Here is a 21174-nt window from a genome sequence, read left to right as displayed (position 1 = left end):
AGTGTGACTCACATCAATGCGCTATGTAGATATCAATAATAAGTGATATCCGTATCACCGTAGACGACACCACTGCTGTCATCCTTACCTCTAAGCGTTTATTCAAGTTGGATCATCTTTGGATGCCTACATCAGTGGCACTGTTGGAAGACACTAGCTTAAAACGATTCCTGCTCTTTTCCCGCGATCCATCAAACCCATTTGGTGTATCATCATAGTGGTCTCTGACTTGTGGCCAGCCTCACTCAGGAGGAACAAACTTATTGAGAAAACAGAGAAGTGTCAAAGATTTTTTTCCGGAAACATCCTTTCTGCATTTAAACGTTAATCTTATTACAATAAGGATTACGGTTACTGTTTTTTGTAACCCCTTACATATACAGGATTACATGTAATCTGTTACTCCCCAACCCTGACTGTAATGCATTTAATACAAGTCATTCCACTCAATCGGCCAGTGCCACACACTGGATAATACAGATACATTACCCAATAACCTGTGGTTCTACTCAAATGCTGTCCTGCGTTAGTCTATCCCTACAGGGAAGTCCACACACGGCAACACGCTTTGAACCCCTGTCTGTGTGTGAGGAGAGGAGAGCATCTGAGGTTCTATAATTCTCCTCTTATGACTTCCTTTAAGGCTAATAGAATTGGCTGAGTGACCTGCCCTGAACATCACATCTACATTGGTGGTCACCCTCTTCGTATTTCTACGCACCATATATATATAAACTATGCTGTGATGTTTAACATACAATTTCAATCTATCTAATCAAATAGAATCCCCAGATTGTGAGTTGAAAATAAATACTTTTACTAAGAATATTAGTATATTATTAATTGACTGACCCGGTCTCTCCAGATCGCCCAACAGTGCTCTTTCTAGGGTCAATTTTAGATCAATGTTGTGCATTTTCAGCCATTCCTGAACCTGAGACCAGAAACAGGCTACCTGAGGGCAATACCAAAATAAATGGTCTATTGATTCTGTATCCTCACAACAAAATCTGTAGAACTTCGATGATTGAATGCCCCAAATATTCAACATTTTGTTGGTAGCAAAAATTCCATATAATAATTTTAGCTGAAAAACACAGTCTTGAATCTTTATATATCAACTCATACACCCTGTACCATGGAATCGGTATATCAAAAGTCTCTTGGCACAGTTGTGCCAACATCCTGGTCCTCAAACGAAACTGGTATACTTTCCTCTTTATGCTATTTGTATTCCTCTGCCAGTTTTGATCCTTTATATTGGTCAGACAGACCTGTTCCCTACCTCCTCCCGCTGCCACCTACCTCCTCCCGCTGCCACCTGCCTCCTCCATTTTTGGGGTAATGCTTGTAATTAATTGGTTGTACTCTTGGATTGAGCAGACCTCCCCATACAATTCTGACAACTCCATGTAAGACACAACTCTACCATTCCAATTTACAATATCCTTTAAAAACAAAATACCCAGAAATACAGGTATTTTATCAACCAGCACATTTGAGTTCAGCCAAGGTATTTGTTGTAATATTTGTTCTATCTTTTCAGGGGGATGAAATTGAAATTGTAGCTCTACAATGCTTGTTTGAAAAAGAGAGATGCTTTTAAAAAAGTATCATTTTCAATTCAACAAAAATGAGACATGGCAATCTGCACAAAAGCTTTTCTTAGTAATCTACTTGAGAACCATTTAGGGTTCAAGTAAAACTTTTGAATAAGTGAAGCTTTTAGAGAGAGGTTTAGTGCTTTTATATTTAATAATCTCAACCCACCCAATTCATATTCATTATATAGATAGGCACACTTTATTTTGTCTGGTTTAGCGTCCCAGATAAAGCAAAATATTTTTTTCTCATATGATTTGAAAACAAATCACCTGGAGTAGGCAGCGCCATAAGTAAATCAGTAAACTGAGATATGACTAAGGAGTTAATCAGGGCAATTTTTCTATAAATAGACAGGTATTTACCTCTCCATGGTTGAAGGATATTGTCTATTATTACTCGTTTTCTATTGAAAATCATTTTGGAGAGCTCATTTATATATTTTGTGATATGAATACCATGTATGTCTACCCCACCATCAGCCTATTATATAGGTAAACTGCAGTGTAATGTAAAAGTTGTATTTTTTTAAAGATCCAAAACGTAATATGGTACACTTATCATAATTAGGTTTTAGTCCAGAGAGTCCAGAAAAGTTATCTAGATCTTCAATGAGACATTGCAGGGATCTAGCTTGCAGACTTAACATAAAACTTGAGTCATAGGCATACATGGACACTTTGTTTTTAAGCCTTGGAATTCTAATACTCGAATGTTGTTATTTGATTTTAATAGCTAGCATTTTGATGGCCATAAAGAATATATATGGTGACAGCGGACCCCCTTGATTAACTCCTCTTGACAATTAAAAACTGTCTAAGTAGCCGCTATTTACTATTTTACACCTGGGGTTGTTATACATTACTTTTACCCATTTTATAAGAGAATCACAGAAATGGGGAAAAATCCAGGCATTTATAAATCAAATCCAGTCTTACTTTATCAAAGGCCTTTTCAAAATCCGCTACAAATACCAGGCCTGGCTTCTTAGATGTTTCATGATGTTCTATTATTTCTAGTAGTTGTCGTAAATTATCTCCAATGTATCGTCCATGAAAAAACCTGTCTGATCAGGATGAACAATACCTAATATAACCGTTTTAATAATGTTATATTTATTTTAGCCACGTAAAGACTGGTCTTTTTTTAGAATCTGCTAAACCATTACCATAACTAATTATAACTGGCTATACTTTTCTTCCACTACTTCATATTTGTTCCTTCGACAAACACTTGCCACGTGTCCAAACTTTTTACAATTGTAACACTGAAACGGCTTCGGTACATACAGCACTGTCTCACCAAATTATCTTTACATAAGTCGGGAGAACCCCTTCATCAAACGACAGTACAACCGATAGGCTTTGATCCTTCTTTCCGTCTATCATTTGATTCAAGCTAAGTGCGTCAACCATTCCTGGAATGATGACACCTTTAACCGGTGCCCTACTCTGAAAAGTGTAGCGTTCCACATCAGACGTCGACATCTTGTTGAGCCACAGAGCTTTCTCCCTTTGCGCTTTTGACACACATGAAATCAACATCATTACCTCTCCTGGTCACTCTGACCGATTCCACTTTACCCAATTCATCATTCGAGATCTCTAACAGGTTACCCCCCAAAAACATCCTTGCTTGTGAATTGCACCCCGACCATAAATTGCTTTTCATCTCCAACTTTAGCCCTTTTTCTCCACTCTTGTTCACCATCGTCCACTCATTCTTACCAATTGTACTTGTGCCAAGAGAATCAAAAAATACTTCTCCTTCCGCCATTGCTTCCCTCTGATCCCTTATTGATGTAATTTGTTAAATCCACTTCAATCAGTGTAGATGAAGGGGAGGAGACGGGTTAAAGAAGGATTTTTAAGCCTTGAGACAATTGAGACATGGATTGTGTATGTGTGCCATTCAGAGGGTGAATGGGCAAGACAAAAGATTGAAGTACCTTTGAACGGGATATGGTAGTAGGTGCCAGACGCACTGATTTGTGTCAAGAACGGAAATGGTGCTGGGTTTTTCACGTGTGTATCAAGAATGGTCCACCACCCAAAGGACATCCAGCCAACTGGACACAACTGTGGAAAGCATTGGAGTCAACATGGGACAGCATCCCTGTGGAACGCTTTCGACACCTTGAGGGGAGGGGGGTATAGTCAGTGGTGTATCATCACAGTGTGTCTGTAATTTGGTGTCACATTTGCCAAAGTATTTCGCCCAGTAAAACATAATCAACTCTAATGTTATTGCAGATTATTACAAGTCAGAGAGGACCAGTACCCTTAACCTATAAGTACATATAAATAAATAAATGTCCTGCTCTGAACATGCCATAGATTGCCTGACCTGAAAATGCGTCATAAATGACACTGGGGGAGTTGGCCAACTTAGCCATAGGAAAACAGATCTGCAACAGAGGCTTCATTGAGTTGGATCGCTGAGAGGGAGAGGGAACTTATGTATGTGTGTGTGCGGAGAGAGAGTTGAAAAGTGAAATGCTTTATAATTACCTCTTCCAGAGTGGAGAACAGTCACACACTGTCTACCTCTCCACTGGTCTCCACCCATAGCTTTTATATCTAGACAGGGATTGGCTGGGAAGAACTGCCAATCAGTTTGTTCCTCTGACACAATAAATACTTTGGCTGCTATATGGACAGCCTTCCTACATACTTTGTCTTCAAGGCTAGATTGGTCCAACTGTACATTTAAAGTGATGTTTTTATGGTTTTATGTCAAGTTAGCATTTTATTAATAGTAATGCCCTCTTATTTGAAAGTTATGTGGCAATTTAGGAGTTTTATGGCTTATGGATTTTGTCACTTTTTTAAAGAAATTGGCAGCCCTCAGATGAAATGTAGACTTAGCTAAATGTATAATAAACTGATGAGGATAGTTAAAGGAGTAAGGATCTGAATATCCTAACATATGGTGCCATACAAATAATGGATTATTTTACAAGCAAAATATTGGAATGTCTGTCTTTCAACATGTTGGGACAAATCTTTTTTGAGAGAGAGATTTATTTGGCTACAAACTTAGCTATAGGCCATTGGGCCCATGTGTCTAACTAAATCATCCCGATAAAACCAGATTGCTCTTGATCTGCTGCCCATAATAATAATACACCATTCAAGGGCCAGACTCTTGATAAGAGAGCTTCCCAGTGATTGTGATTTAATGTGGCAAAGTTCTGTTTTTGTTCACCCGCAAAGTCTCCTTCACTTTGCTAATTGATTAGTGAGGCCTGGCCTCTGTCAGGTTGGCTCTTCTCCTCCACACTGACGGTAATCTTCCCAGGAACCTAACCTCTGGTGACATCACTATGGTCAATCTTAAAGGGGCAGGGATTGCTGTGGCACCCTATTCCCCATATAGAGCACTACTTTTGACCAGAGTCCCATGGGTCCTGGTCAAAAGTTGTGCACTACATAGGGAATGGGGTGCATTTAGGGCACAGTGTGTGTAGTACACAGGGCAGTGTGTTCTGGTGAGGGAATGAAGTTTCATCTGCAGTTCTGTTTATGACCACATGGAGGAGCTGGAGGACCACTCTGTGTCTATGAATGATTGGTCTGTGATGTAATTTTATTGTATCGGGGAAGGTGAATGCTTTTACACCTGTAACAATCTACACATGAAGTTACCAAGAAGCTTAGTTGTTATATTTAACACAGTCACTTTTACAGTAGGGACATTTGAAGGAATTCATTACAGATTTGAATGGGGGTATTCAAACCCATTCATGGTTAGACTTTATATGAGCACAGAATGTATATTATCATTGTTCATTGCATATATTGTGAGCATATTAATCACTTTGTGCTGAATCTATTTTATTCATAGTACATGTGATGAAGTGCTAGGTGTTACTGGATTTTGGATATAGTGTATTACAGTCAAAGGTCTTGTGTACTGATTCCATATAGATGAAAAATTACTGTATCTCTGTGTGAAGAGATTCGCAACATTAAAACAGCAACTGATTGCTTGCCTCCTAGCCCCTAGTCCTCTATAGCCCATCAGGACCCTATAAGAATGGGATTCTTATAGAGGCCCCCTCACATGAAACTACCACCCCAGGGCAGGCTAACCTGGGCTTCCTTCCTCTCTGCCGGGACCACTGAAACTCTAGTTTCTAGTCTCTTTGGTATGGAGTCCATCCATACCTCCACTGTGGATTGCTGTGAAATGTTGCACATCTAAGACAATGCACATGCAATTCCAAGTGCTGGTTGTAATATCCAAACATGCACTTCACAATTACAGTTGGTGTTCAATGCATGATTGTGTATTGGTAATCTTAATGTGCATTTGAATAGGTATTGTTACTGTAATTGAAGCAGTATCAGATCAGTGTATTCCTTTGGTACTTGATTGGTCCAGATTGGGCTCATCCTCATCTTCCATGTCTGTGTGTGTATGCTGCTGACAGTGCTGTCAGAACCTAGGCCCCATTCCCATCCCCTCAACACCAGGGTCCTGAGTACTGAGTAGCGAAACAGGCTTCTCCTTTGTCCTTATGCCTGCCTGCCTGTATTTTTGCCTGCCTGTCTGCCTGCCTGCATGTCTTTCTGCCCGGCCCCTCTGATCACTGAGCTGTGAAGGCTTGGCAGAAGCCCCTCTCCTCTTCTCCTCTCCTCCATGCCCTGCATTCCCCTCTCCTCTGTCACAGTCCAGCTTTTCACTCTCCCATGTTTAAGCAGTGCCCAGGGGCCCTCAGAGTCAGACAGCCACTGATTGGCAGATTCCTGTCCAATGGGGACCTACTGTACTGATTGCTGAGATGTTTTGTAATAATAATAATACAATCAGTATATACAGGAAAAGAAAACAAAAAAAATAAGTGGGACTCCACCCCCAACCTCCCACCCCATCCACCCCAACCCCTGATTGCTGCCTGCCAGCAGTAGTCATCTCTGATTGATTGACAGATTCAAGGTGCTATCATTGTTAAGTAAAGATAATAGATACAACGTGTTGAATATTTACATTCATGCACTTCAAAATTAATTTTGTAACTATGCTCCTGAAGCATTTAATTACAGGGCAGTAGAAAAAAGGAGTTACCTGGTAATGTGTATGTATCTTTCAAATCTTGAAATGTTCTCAAACCATTATATCCATGATATCATCTGTCCATGATATCGATAAGCGTAAGAATTCCACATATTGACTATTGGGGGAATGCAAAAGGTCGCCCTCCAGATCACAAGGCATTATTGTGAAATGCTGGAGTATGGTCATGACATTTTAAATCCCAGTTACCTTGTTTTTACATTTGGTGCCAAATAGAAATTGTGTGAGCAATAATAGGACCAAAGTATAGCTTACATTGTTTAAGGGATATATCAGTGAAGACCACCTCTTTTAGGGCAATAGGCGACACCATATGTCTCTCTATGCCAGAGGGCGAAAAAATCATGTCTTAATCAACTTAGGATGCTAGTGCCTGGAAATACGATTAAAATTTATATACGGATCGTCCTCCTATGTCTTTCACTCTTTATAAGTTTGTTCATTTTATCCTGGATCGTTTACCTTGCCATATACATCTTGAAACCACACTATGAATTGTATCCCAATTGCCAGAAGGGGGAGCCATGGGAATCATTGAACTACAAAAATTTTGCCGCAGCAGGACAGTGCATTTGGAAAATATTCAGACCCCTTGACTACGTCACAGCCTTATTCTAAAATTGATTAAATTGTTGTTTGTTCTTCAATCTACACACAATACCCCACAATTGCAAGGCAAAAATAGTTTTTTAGACCTTTTTGAAAATGTCCAACAAAAAACTGAAATATTACATTTACATACGTTTTCAGTACTTTGTTGAAGCACCTTTGGCAGCAACTACAGCCTTGAGTCTTCTTGGGTATGAAGCTACACGCTTAGCACAACTGTATTTTGGGAATACTCCCATACTTCTCTGCAGATCCTCCCAAGCACTGTCACGCTGAATAGGGAGCGTCGCTACACAGCTATTTTCAGGTCTCTCCAGAAGCCACTCCTGCATTGTTTGGCTGTGTGCTTAGGGTAGTTGTCCTGTTGGAAGGTGAACCTTCGCCCCAGTCTGAGGTTCTGAGAGCTCTGGAGCAGGTTTTCATCAAGAATCTCTCTGTACTTTGCTCCATTCATCTTTCCCTCGATCCTGACTAGTCTCCCAGTCCCTACCACTGAAAAACATCCCCGCAGCTTGATGCTGCCACCACCCTGCTTCACCATAGGGATGGTGCAAGGTTTCCTCCAGACGTGACGCTTAGCATTCAAGTTTCTCATGGTCTGAGAGTCATTTAAGTGCCTTTTGGCAAACTCCAAGCGGGCTGTCTTTTACTGAGGAGTGGCTTCTGTCTAGCCACTCTGCCACAAAGGCCTGATTGGAGGAGGGCTGCAGAGATGGTTGTCCTTCTGGAAGGTTCTCCCATCTCCACAGAGGAACTCTGGAGCTGGGCGAGAGGAGCTCTTTGGCCGGGCGGCCAGCACTAGGAAGAGTCTTGGTGGTTCCAAATGTCTTCCATTTAAGAATGATGGAGGCCACTGTGTTCTTGGGGACCTTCAATGCTGCTAAAATGTTTTGGTACCCTTCCCCAGATCTGTGCCTTGACACAATCCTGTCTCTGAGCTCTACGGACAATTATTTCGACATCATGGCTTGCTTGGTTTTTGCTCTGACATGCACTGTCAACTGTGGTACCTTATGTAGACAGGTATGTGCCTTTCCAAATCACATCCAATCAATTGAATTTACCACAGTACTCTAATCAAGTTGTAGAAACATCTCAAGAATGATACATGGAAACAGGATGTACCTGAGCTCAATTTTGAGTCTCATAGCAAAGGGTCTGAATGCTTATGTAAATAAGTTATCTGTTTATATTTTATAGATTTGCAAAAATGACTAAAAACATGTTTTTGCTTTATCGTTATGGGGTATTATGTTAAGATTGATGAAGGAAATCAATTATTTAATACATTTTTGAATGAGGCTGTAACATAACAAAATGTGGAAAAAGGGAAGGGGGCAGAATACTTTCCAAATGCACTGTATGTATATTGACAATAGATATTCTGCCGGTTTAAACAACTAGGATATTATTCCATCGAGGTCGGATTTAATTGATTTAAGCATTATGCTAAAGTTTCTGGTGATGGTTTTATCTAAAAAAGGAAATATCTACTCCGATGTATTTAAAATCGGTAACAATTGGTATTCCATAAGTAGAGATGGAGCTCCATTGGGGCCTTGAGATGCAGACATCTTGATTTGGTTAGATACTGTATGTTTTATAACTTGAGATTAAGCTGAATTTATCTTTGATGTGTTTGGGAGCGATTGAGATATGTTGTCTAGATAAAGTAAAATATCATCTGTGTATGATGAGATGAAGTAATTAGTAGATTCTAGGTAAATTGGTGTTATTCCTTCGATTTGAAAAAATTGCCTGTGCCAGGGTTTCCATGGATAATAAAAACAGCAAAGGAGAAATTGGATTGCCTTGTCTGCTGCTTCTAGTGATTCTAAACGGAGCAGATATTGTCTGTTATAACGATGGCTGAGGGATTGACATAGAGTATTTTAATCATAGTATTGGAGCCAATTCCCATATGTTCCAAGACAGACCAAAATCTTTTTTTGCGTCGAGAAATAATACAGCCCAAGGAGCTGTTGTTTCTGATGAAGCATCTAAGATATGTAATAGTCAACTGAGTTTATCCGAGGATACATTTTTTTAAACAAACCCGCTTTGGTCTGTGTGGACCAATTTGGGTAAGTCTCGAGACGGGACAACAACATTTAGGAAAACAGTTTCATATCTGTGTTTATCAAAGATGGGGGCGATAGTCAGAACACTGGTACTGTATTCACATCTCTCCCAAATGAACCTTTGTGAATGACTGTGTTAATAATTTCGAGCAATAGTGGACCTAATTGATTCCAACATTTTAAATAGACCTCAGGAGGAATATCATCCCTTTATTCATGCTATCCAGTGCCCTTTTGAGTTCATTGAGAGAGATTTGAGCTCCCAGTGAGGTGGCTTCTCCTGCTGAGAGAAGAGGAGTTCTTAATTATTTTAGAAAGTCCCCCCCCTACATTTTTATTAAGCATTTAAGTGATCCATGCTATGTAAAAAAAAGAATTAAGAAGATGATATGTGCAAGAAATGAAGTCTATAATCAAAATCTTCACAATATTTCATTATGGCCTCCCTGGGAGATAAATTCAATAGCCTGTCCTAAAAAAAAATGTAATACATTTTTTTTTAAAACATTGTGTAGTTGTCCATATGGGACTGGCCATATCTCAGTACCAGTAGCAAAAAGTAGTTTTATATTGTATTTTTTATATTGTATTGTTTTTTTAATTTTTTATTGTACATATTTAGCCTATTTAGGAACGCAATGCGCTGTAGCCCCACAGGGAATGTGGGGCTATGTGTATCATGGTGCCGGAGAAGATGCCTGATGTTTTACGTGCTCCTAACCAACTGTTCTGTTGTTCATTTTTTTGCGTTATTGCAACTTATTCTTTTACGTATTTTGTACATAATGTTGCTGCTACCGTCTCTTATGACCGAAAATAACTTCCGGACATCAGAACAGTGATAACTCACCACGAACTGGCAGACGCTTTTAATTCATTTAACGAGTCTGACGAACCTGACGTGAAGGACATACTGCTTTCCCTGGAACAGGCCCAAATCCCCGTCATTTGCATGAAGAGATGCTGGAGAAAAAGAGGGCAGTCAGGCTGGCTTCTGAGAATTTGTAGGTGATCGAATAAACCTCCACTGCCTTCTGTTCTACGAGATAAAGTGCAATCATTGGAAAATAAAATTGACAACCTACAAGGAAGATTAAAGTACCAACGTGACAATAAAAACTGTAATATCTTATGCTTCACGGAGTCGTGGCTGAATGACAACATTGTCAACATACAGGTGGCTGGTTATATGCTGTATCAGCAGGATAGAACAGCGGCATCTGGTAAGACAAGGGGGGTCAGACTATGTATATTTGTAAACAACCACTGGTGTACGATGTCTAAGGACGTCTTGAGGTTTTGCTCACCTGAGGTAGAGTATCTCATGATAAACTGTTGACCACACTATCTACCTAGCGAGTTTTGATCTGTATTTTTAGTATCTATTTACATACCACCACAGACCTATGCTGGAACTAAGACTACACTCAATGAGCTGTATTCCGCCATAAGCAAACAGGAAAATGCTCATCCAGAGGCGGCGCTCCTAGTGGCTGGGGACCTTAATGCAGGGAAACTTAAATCCATTTTACCAAATTTCTATCAGCATGTTAAATTTGCAACCAGAGGAAAAAAACTCCTTTATTCCATACACAGAAACACGTACAAAGCTCTCCCTCGCCCTCCGTTTGGCGAATCTGACCATGATTCTATACTCCTGATTCCTACTTACAAGCAAAAATTAAAGCAGGAAGCACCAGTGACTCAATAAAAAAGTGGTCTGTTTTGCTAGCACAGACTGGAATACGTTCCAGGATTCTTCCCGATGGCATTGAGGAGTACACCTCATCAGTCATTGGCTTCATCAATAAGTGCATCGATGACGTCATCCCCATGGTGACTGTATGTACATACCCCAACCAGAAGCCATGGATTACAGGCAACATCTGCACTGAGCTAAAGGCTAGAGCTGCCACTTTCAAGGAGAAGGACTCGTAAGGACCCGTAAGCTTATATGAAATCCCGCTATGCCCTCCGACGAACATCAAACAGGCAAAGCGTCAATACAGGACTAAGATCAAATCGTACTACACCGGCTCTGATGCTTGTCGGATGTGGCAGGGCTTGCAAACCATTACAGACTACAAAGGGAAGCACAGCCAAGAGCTGCCCAGTGACATGAGCCTACCAGACTTCTATGCTTGCTTCGATGGGAATAACACTGAAACATGCATGAGAGCACCAGCTGTTCCAGACGACTGTATGATTACACTCTCCGCAGCCGATGTGAGTAAGACCTTTAAACAGGTCAACATTTACAAGGCCAGATGGATTACCAGAACGTGTACTGCGAGCATGCGCTGACCAACTGGCAAGTGTCTTCACTGACATTTTCAACCTCTCCCTGTCCGAGTCTGTAATACCCACATGTTTTAAGCAGACCACCATAGTCCCTGTGCCAAAGAACACTAAGGTATCCTTCCTAAATGACTACCGACCCATAGCACTCACATCTGCAGCCATGAAGTGCACCATTTTCCCAGAAACCTTAGACTCACTCCAATTTGCATACCGCCATAACAGATCCACAGATGGTGCAATCTCTATTGCACTCCACACTGCCCTTTTCCAACTGGACAAAATGAACACCTATGTGATAATTCAATACCAAGACTGCACGGTCAGGCACGACTTCAACACCATCATTAAGTTTGCCGATGACTCAAAAGTGGTGGTATGCCTGATTACCAACAACGATGAGACGGCCTAGAGGAAGGAGGCCAGGACAACAACCTCTCCCTCAATCTGGGCAAGACAAAGGAGCTGATCGAGAACTACAGGAAAAGGCTGGCCGAACAGGCCCCCATTGACATCGACAGGGCTGTAGTGTAGCAGGTCGAGAGTTTCAAGTTCCTTGGTGTCCACATCAACAATGAACTATCATGCTCCAACCACACAAAGACAGTTGTGAAGATGACACAACAATACCTTTTCCCCCTCAAGAGACTGCAAAGATTTGGCATGGGTCCCTAGAACCTCAAAAAGTTCTACAGCTGCACCATCGAGAGCATGGTTGCATTACTGCCTGGTATGGCAACTGCTCTGCATCTGACCGTAATGCGCTACAGAGGTGAGTACGTAAGGCCCAGTACATGCGGACAAGCTTCCTGCCATCCAGGACCTATATACTAGGCTGTGTCAGAGGAAAACCCAAAAAATTGTCAGAGACTCCAGTCACCCAAGTCATAGACTGCTCTCTCTACTATCACACGGCAAGCAGTACCTGAGCACTAAGTATAGGACCAAAAGAGTCCTTAACAGCTTCTACCCCCAAGCCATAAGACTGCTGAACAATTAATCAAATGGCCACCGGAATATTTACATTGACACCCCCCCACCTACATGTACAAATTACCTTGACTAACCTGTACCCCCGCACATTTTCTCCGTACCGGTACCCCTGTATATAGTCTCATTATTGTTATTTTCTTGTGTTATTTTTCATAATTTTTTTCTTTAGTTTATTTGGTAAATATTTTCTTAACTCTTTCTTGAACTGCATTGTTGGTTATGGGCTTGTAAGTAAGCATTTCACGGAAAAGTCTAAACCTGTTGTATTCGCATATGTGACAAAGTGTGATTTGATTTGTTGTATTCTGGAAGATCAAGAGGAGTTTTGCCAGATGGATGAACCGCATCTCAGATTTGGGATTTCACCTCATTGTAGGGCGCCCTCTTTTTTAGCAGTTCGCCACTACGATCTGGGTAGATGCTGATCCTATTCTCTGAATAGGTCAGAGCCCTGGATTCCACTGCAAGGCGAACAACTCACGGTTTGACTTCAAAACTGTGGATTTGTACAATCATAGAACAAGACCCATTTCATAGAGGACCCGTGTGGTGCGCAATATTAATTAGCGGCATGGGACCCAGCTTCTTCTGCCCAAACAGTTCAGAGAGAAGATTGCTCATGAAGGAAGTTGGGTTGCCCGCATCCACTACAGTTTCAAGTCCTATAACGCGCACATTGACTTTACCGGAATCATTTTCAAGTGATTCCGTTTTCTCTTTAGGAGATTGTTTTCCCCTTCTAGCTTAGCTCGCTCTGTTTCCAGGTCATGGATTCACACCTCTGTCACATTGGCCGCCTTCTCCAGACTTTCCACTTTAGTTGAATAGGCATTCAATTTAGAAGTGAGTGATTCATTTACCGGTTTTAATTTCAAGTCGAGGCCAGAGGTAATCTCCTCATGAAAGATCTCTCTGAAAGTAGCAGCCAGCTCTTTGTGTTGTGTGATGTTGAGAACCGCCATGTTGCCATGGTGAATTGCGGACAGACAGATTAAGCTATCTGCTGGAGTGAAATGGATCTGCACATTTTTTCTTGTCATACAATCAACATCCCACACCTTAATATGATGTTTGCAATTGACAATTTTAGAAAACACGTTTGTTAATTCTTAGTAATTTTGCAAAAGAAAGCGACGATAAGGCCACGCGATTCAACGCATTCCATTTTTCAAGGGGATGCTGCAGCACCCTTAGCACCCCAACTTCCTGTATTGTTACACCTATAGTTCTATTCAGCTTTTTCATGGACATGAATGCAACTGACTACGGGTAGGTAAGATGTCAAATGTACAAGTCGTTAGTGTTACATTTAATTGTGTTCCTTTGTGGTGCCCTTTTTTACAGCATTCTTCTGAGGTCTTGTAGTCTCTTGTCCCGGGTGAATGGAACATGTGTGAAGTGCTCACCATGTCCTTCAGGGCTGGGAATTGCCAGGGACCTCACGATACGATATTACGATATTATCACAATACTTAGGTCCCGATACGATATATATTGCGATTCTCACGATTCTATATGTATTGTGATTCGATACTGCGATGATATTGCTATTTGATGCTCCAAACATGTTGCTCACTTTAGGTCTGCTGCAGAAACACATAAGCGAGCCATAATTTAAAAAAAACATTTTGATCGTCATGGAAATAAAGGTGCTGAAAACATGTTGGCTTACTTTTTAAAAAGAAAATGGAGAACATACTACAGGATCAAAAACACCAGAGTTAATGTCACGGTGCCCCTATGTTTTTTATATATTTTTTTGACTGACAACTGTTTGTTTAGTAAGCAACGACTGTTGATGGCCAGCTCCTACATGTAAGCTGTACTAGGGTTGATGATAATGGGATACAGACGGGGATGGCATTACTGAAGGGGGCTGTGGCTTACAGCTGGCCCTTACATCCTCTTAACACACCCACCCACTGTGATGGGAGCCAGAGTGAAGTGAGCCAGACGTGGTGTAGAGCTGCTGCTCTTGCTGTGCTGCCTGTGAAATACCTAAGTCTGCGTGGTGCTGAGGGGTCTGGAGCAGGGGTCACCGCTAATCACAGAGCAGATTAGAACAGAGAGAGAGCGCACAGTTAGAAGCAGGTGAGAGAGAGAGCAGATAGAAGCAGGGAAGAGCGAGAGAAGCAGGGAAGAGCGAGAGAGAGCAGATAGAAGCAGGGAAGAGAGAGAGAGAGCAGATAGAAGCAGGGAAAGAGAGAGAGCAGATAGAAGCAGAGAAGAGAGAGAGAGCAGATAGAAGCAGGGAAGAGTGAGAGAGAGAGAGAGCAGATAGAAGCAGGCAAGAGAGAGAGAGAGCAGATAGAAGCAGGGAAAGAGAGAGAGCAGATAGAAGCAGAGAAGAGCGAGAGACAGAGAGCAGATAGAAGCAGGGAAGAGAGAGAGCAGATAGAAGCAGGGAAAGAGAGAGAGCAGATAGAAGCAGAGAAGAGAGTGGAGCATGAGAGCTGATCTGTGAACATACTGGAGAACATACTTCTTAAGTTTTTAGTCGGTAGTTGGAGCATCAAGACAGGATGGCTGTCCTGCGTCTGTGCAGTCTGCTGCTGCTGCTCATGGCTCCTGTTCATGGCCAATGGTGGAGTGTGCTCTGGGGGAATGCACAGGAGATGACCACACAGCCCCCCACCACCGGGGTCCTTACCACCACCAAGGTATTTTGGACAATGGAAAGGACAGAGGTGGGCCAGGTGGGGACCCAGACAGAGGTGTACACTACTGCACCTGTTCAGGGTACACCTCTACAGAGCACACATGAGCCCGCAGGTGCTGGAACAACAGAGATCAAGCCCAAGGCTAAGAAAATACCTCTGAAAATGTGGAAGAGTCGTGGTGAGTTATTCTGTGCTGTGCAGGAGTCGAGGAACACCTGGAGTGTGCTGGGTGAAGTAGTTTTTTCAGTTTAATTTCCGTTTGGGATTCTGTCCAAAAAAGTAGTATTTTATGTTGTGTTTAAATAACAAACACTTCTGCTACTGGTTTCTACACTTGGCTTGCACGTTCAATGAAATAGAACCAATGCTCTGTGAGTTCTCAGTCATTGACTTAGCATAATGCTCTAAAAACTTCCCCTGAAAGAATCTAAAGACCCTGACAATGTGGCAGCTGTGGAGCTGTAGACTCATGGTGGTCCATTATTTTTTGTTAAAGTAGTCTCAAGCTGATACTTGTAGTGGGATCATGACAGGGATTCGGAAGTGTGTTCCCTCACAGCCTGCTCAAGATTACTGAGCGTGGCTAAGCATTTTTAAATTGTTTAATTTGAGGCTGTGCATTGTTGAGGGGAGCAGGTTTCCTGCTAGCTCCTTGGTTTCCAAAAATAAATCCCTATCACATGATATTAAAACAATAGGATTAGGGCCAGGAGCCTTCCTGGAACCTGAGGAAATTAGGGTCTGAGGAGTGTGAGAATTGTTTCAGAGCCTGGCTGGGCTGGATTGTGGGGTGAGAGAGAGTGGGGAATGGGGGACAGACGGATGGCTGAGGTATGGGAGGGAGGACTGATATCAAGAGGCTGGAGATGAGAGGAGCAATACAACAATTTCAGAATTGAAATGGATGGTGCACCGGTTATAGTGTTGCCTGACTAGAATAATTCAGTACACAGACTCCAAGAAAATCACTCTCGACAAAGATAACAAAGTTGCGTCCACATTCTGCAAGCTCTCTCAGAATAAAATGTGCTGGTAACTTTTGTAGTAAACCATAAGTTTCATGAGGTCTCTCCTGTCTATTCCACTGTCTGAGCTGTACTGTAGGTGTTACACTCTGACAGCTTCTCTCCACAATGTGCCTGTCCAAGGAGGATGTCGGTCTGTCGATCCAGCTTTGATTATAGCCGGCCATAAACAGTAACTCACTCTCCCAGACATCCACTCAGTATGACAACCTATTTACAGAACTTTAGACAGTTCACACCATTCACCCGTACGTTATTTGCATTACTGTGTTGATATGCTAAAACAGGCAGGGTCCTCTTTGAGGTCGTCAGATGTATGTTTGGATATATTCCTACCTAACTATTTTACGTGAACTTCTGAACGATCTTTTTCTGATCCCACTAATAGATTGGCTTGGTTGTGGCAGTCTGGGTTGTGTGACTCAGTCAGTGTTTGTGTGAGGCTGCATGTTGTGGGAGGCATTTGTTCCGAGCAGAGGATGTTCAAACACTATCACCCTACTCCCTAATTGGCGTGTCTTTTCCCACTTTGCTAATTTGAGAAATTACAGACCCAATCAGAGACCATGTCTAGTCTGTGGGCAGAGAGGCCCACTGATGTGTAGATGAGGGTTAATACTTGACCAGACTGAGATGAAACCAATGGCCAAGAGGTTACCACAGTGGAATGTTGGGGTCATAGTGTTCGCCAAGGGAGATGAACAGCATGTGGGGGAGAATGGAGAGAATGTGATCTACCGGTATCTTTCTCTGCTCAGCCCTCTCTCTATATGCCACGACGATAGGCCCCTCAACCCCAATTGAAGGCTTTACGGCAAGTGTCTGTAGGTTATGTTGGGGAGCATTATGGTCTGGACAGGGGGGGTAGTAATGAGTGCAATGAGCCATAGGTGAACTTTTGACTTTTTAAGGGGTCGTTAGGCTCAGTGATGAGGATAGATGGATTTGGGAGACCCTGGCCACATGGGTTATGGTAGAATGAGATATTATTCCGATACTGTGCTTGCACTCTTTGGTATGGTTTCCTGGACACAGGTTAAGCCTAGACCTGTACTACCCACATTACAAATTAGTATAGTAGTCACTGTAGGGTTTTTGCAGACTAAAGTTTGCAAAAACACTACAGTTTATTCACTGTAGTGTTTACCGTTAACTACAGTTAAAATACCGCAGTAAAAGAAAACTACAGTATATAGTTTGAAGTATACTGTAGTATTTCTTCTGACTGCACTATACTGTAGTATTTACTGTAGTGTTTTTGTTTTACTATCACATAGAAGTGGAGGCTTTCTCCTGGAGAAATACTGAAAGAGCACATTTGCCATAACCTGTAGGTAGGTAAGTAGGTAGGTAGAACTGGGATCTGAACAGATGGTTCAGCACTTCGGCTCTTTTCTATAACCTGTAGGGAACACAATATAATATATATTATTATAATATGGTCTATACTTGGCATATAGGTTTCTCACTGATGGGTGGCTCAAATTGTGTTATGAGGGAGGGGAATGGGCAGGGTATAGTAATTACTATTGTAATTAGTGTTTTTGTGGATTGAAGTATTCTGTAGTATTTACTGTAGTGTTTTTGCGGACTATACTATACTGTAGTATTTACTGTAGTGTTTTTGCAGAATGTAGTATTTTCTGTAGTATTTTATTATCTTTGACATAGAAGTGAAGGCTTTCTCCTTCACAAAACCTACAGGAGAAATACTAAAAGAGCACATTTTCCATAACCTGTAAGTAGGTAGGGAACACAATATATGGTATATACTTGGCATGTAGGTTTCTCACTTATGGGTGGCACAAATTGTGATATGGGGGAGGGGAATGCAAATGAAATACTGCAGTATTTACTATAGTTTAAAAAGTTGTGTTTTTGTGGACTGTAGTGTTTTTGCAGACATTACTGTAGTATTTACTAGAGTTTTTTTTGTGGCTAATACTGTAGTATTTACTATGGCATTCTACAACATTCTATAGTCTGTACTACACATGATCGAGGTGTAAAAAACATGTTCAATTTAGAATTTCCATTGGAAGTGCTTTTTAGCCCAGGACTAGGCTTAATCTGTGTCTGGAAAAGCCTACCTTTTGTGTTCAAGTGCATACAACCATGCAATAGTGATTGTGATGATGCCCAGGGACTGATCAGGATCAGGTAACAGCACATACATACATGTATGATATTGTCTGCTAATTGACACTGGAGGAGGAGTTCCATAAAGGTTCCAGTGACTGAGGTTCTGACTGCAGTGGTGAAGTTACGTAACCTGATGACGTAGAGTATGGTGACACAACTTGATGAGAGCATTGGATGTTATTGTGATTTTGAGTTATGCTGATAATGGAAATGGTACTGATAACTAGTAATACTGAGCCATCTATTATATTTACATGTTAGTCATTTAGCAGACGCTCTTATTCTGAGTGACTTACAGGAGAAATTAGTGTTAAGTGCCTTGCTCAACGACCCATCAACAGATTTTTCAGTCGGCTCGGGGACTTGAACCAGAGACCTTTCGGTCACTGGCACAACGCGAACCAGCGACCATTCGGTTACTGTCCCAATGCTCTTAACTGCTAGGCTAACTGCCACAGAGTTTTCTATACAGCTTTAGGCTCATACACGTGATTCTGTTCATTGTGTTTTGATTTTAAGATTCTGTTGCATTTCCTCCTGCTTACAGAGCTTGGCTCTACAGGCCACCTAGACCTGACTGAGTTGATCGGAGTGCCGCTCCCTCCCTCTGTCTCGTATACCACCGGCTATGAGGGCTTCCGGCCGGCCTACAACTTCGGTCCCGGCGCCAACATCGGACGCCTCACCAAGACCTTCATGCCCGACCCTTTCTTCAGGGACTTTGCCATCATCGTCACCATCAGGCCCATCAGCAACCAGGGAGGGGTGCTGTTCGCCATCACTGATGCCCAGCAGAGGGTGGTGCAGCTGGGGCTGGCGCTGACAGCCGTGGAGGATCAGACTCAGAGGATTCAGCTGTACTACACCGAGGGGGGCCAGGAGTCCTCACACAGCCAGCAGGTGGTGTCTTTCAAGGTGCCCGATATGACCAAAAAGTGGACAATATTCACTCTGTCAGTGCAGGACCAGGAAGTGTGCCTCTATATGAACTGTGATGACTTCCAAGCAGAGACCTTCCACAGGAGCAGCCGCCAGCTCAGCTTTGAGCCCAGCTCAGGCATCTTTGTGGGCAACGCTGGAGGGACTGGCCTGGAGAGGTTTGTGGTAAGACGGTGGTTGCTTCTGATCATTTTACAGTACCATGTCACTGAGTTTGTGTGCTGGGTTTGGGTTGGTTGGGCTCTCTTGCTCTCTCTCTCTCTGTCTGTGTTTAATTCTTTGCACAAATGACTTGCACTGTGTGGATTGTGAGTCCTACTCTGTTTGCCCAGTCTGTGTTAGCGTGAACATTACTCAATTAACATGATAAAAGTCTCAATGGTCTTCTGTGTTGAATTAGTCTTAACTGCTGCACTAAAAGCTCCACAGCTGGGACATCTTCCCATTCGCTGTGCACCACTTGTCTAGCATACAATATCGGATTTTAAACAAGAATGTGTAGCTGTATCATATACAGTGATTCATGTATGAATGTGCTCGGTCATGGATTATAGTCACTTGATCACAGTTTCTCAGAATCAGCTCATATAAGGTTGTATATCTCCGGTCCAAACATCCTGAAATTTGACAGCAATTGATAGTCTGTGTCCTGATGGGAGGTCCTGGCAGTTTCTCAGAGAGGAAGGGAGAGATCAACTTTGTTTAATAAACAGACCCGTGGTCAGCTCTGCTCCTCACATTGATGTGTCCTGTGATGTCTGTTCCAGTTTTTTTGCTTCTCTGAGAAGAGAAACGGAGGAATTAAGGGGGTGATAGTCATGTCTGGTCTGGTCTAGTCAAAACAACATCTCCCAGCTATCAAACATTGACTGTCATCTAGTGTAGTTAGAGTGAGACCATTGAAATATGTTATATTATCTAGGAAGAGAGAACTATTCAGCTGGTTCAATATAACCAATGAAAATATTCCTATTAATAATGTTGTTGGGTGTCAGAGCAAGAGCAAAACTTCCCCTAAAGCCCGCTTCTATTAGGTCAAACACTGAGCTATTTACAGTGCCTTGCGAAAGTATTCGGCCCCCTTGAACTTTGCGACCTTTTGCCACATTTCAGGCTTCAAACATAAAGATATAAAACTGTATTTTTTTTGTGAAGAATCAACAACAAGTGGGACACAATCATGAAGTGGAACGACATTTATTGGATATTTCAAACTTTTTTGACAAATCAAAAACTGAAAAATTGGGCGTGCAAAATTATTCAGCCCCTTTACTTTCAGTGCAGCAAACTCTCTCCAGAAGTTCAGTGAGGATCTCTGAATGATCCAATGTTGACCTAAATGACTAATGATGATAAATACAATCCACCTGTGTGTAATCAAGTCTCCGTATAAATGCACCTGCACTGTGATAGTCTCAGAGGTTTGTTAAAAGTGCAGAGAGCATCATGAAGAACAAGGAACACACCAGGCAGGTCCGGGATACTGTTGTGAAGAAGTTTAAAGCCGGATTTGGATACAAAAAGATTTCCCAAGCTTTAAACATCCCAAGGAGCACTGTGCAAGCGATAATATTGAAATGGGAGGAGCATCAGACCACTGCAAATCTACCAAGACCTGGCCGTCCCTCTAAACTTTCAGCTCATACAAGGAGAAGACTGATCAGAGATGCAGCCAAGAGGCCCATGATCACTCTGGATGAACTGCAGAGATCTACAGCTGAGGTGGGAGACTCTGTCCATAGGACA

General features: G+C 42.0%; 1 protein-coding gene across 5 annotated transcripts in view; it reads left to right on the top strand.

Moving 5' to 3' along the window:
• Positions 1-21174, top strand: part of LOC118395213 (collagen alpha-1(XVIII) chain-like) — a 61086-nt gene that overhangs the window by 11346 nt on the left and 28566 nt on the right. For 4 of the 5 annotated variants that reach the window (XM_052463802.1, XM_052463804.1, XM_052463803.1 and 1 more), the window contains exons 1-2: positions 14603-15500; positions 19037-19593. In XM_052463802.1, coding sequence (XP_052319762.1) covers positions 15185-15500; positions 19037-19593 — 873 coding nt within the window. In that variant the 5' untranslated portion in view covers positions 14603-15184. Of the gene's footprint in view, positions 1-14602; positions 15501-19036; positions 19594-21174 lie in introns of those variants that run through there. The other variant, XM_052463805.1, reaches the window with a different exon arrangement.

The sequence above is a fragment of the Oncorhynchus keta genome, chromosome 15 (genome assembly GCF_023373465.1).
Source record: "Oncorhynchus keta strain PuntledgeMale-10-30-2019 chromosome 15, Oket_V2, whole genome shotgun sequence".
Taxonomy (NCBI): domain Eukaryota; kingdom Metazoa; phylum Chordata; class Actinopteri; order Salmoniformes; family Salmonidae; genus Oncorhynchus; species Oncorhynchus keta.
Note: the sequence above shows the minus strand (reverse complement) of the source record. Positions and strands in the feature narration are given on the sequence as shown.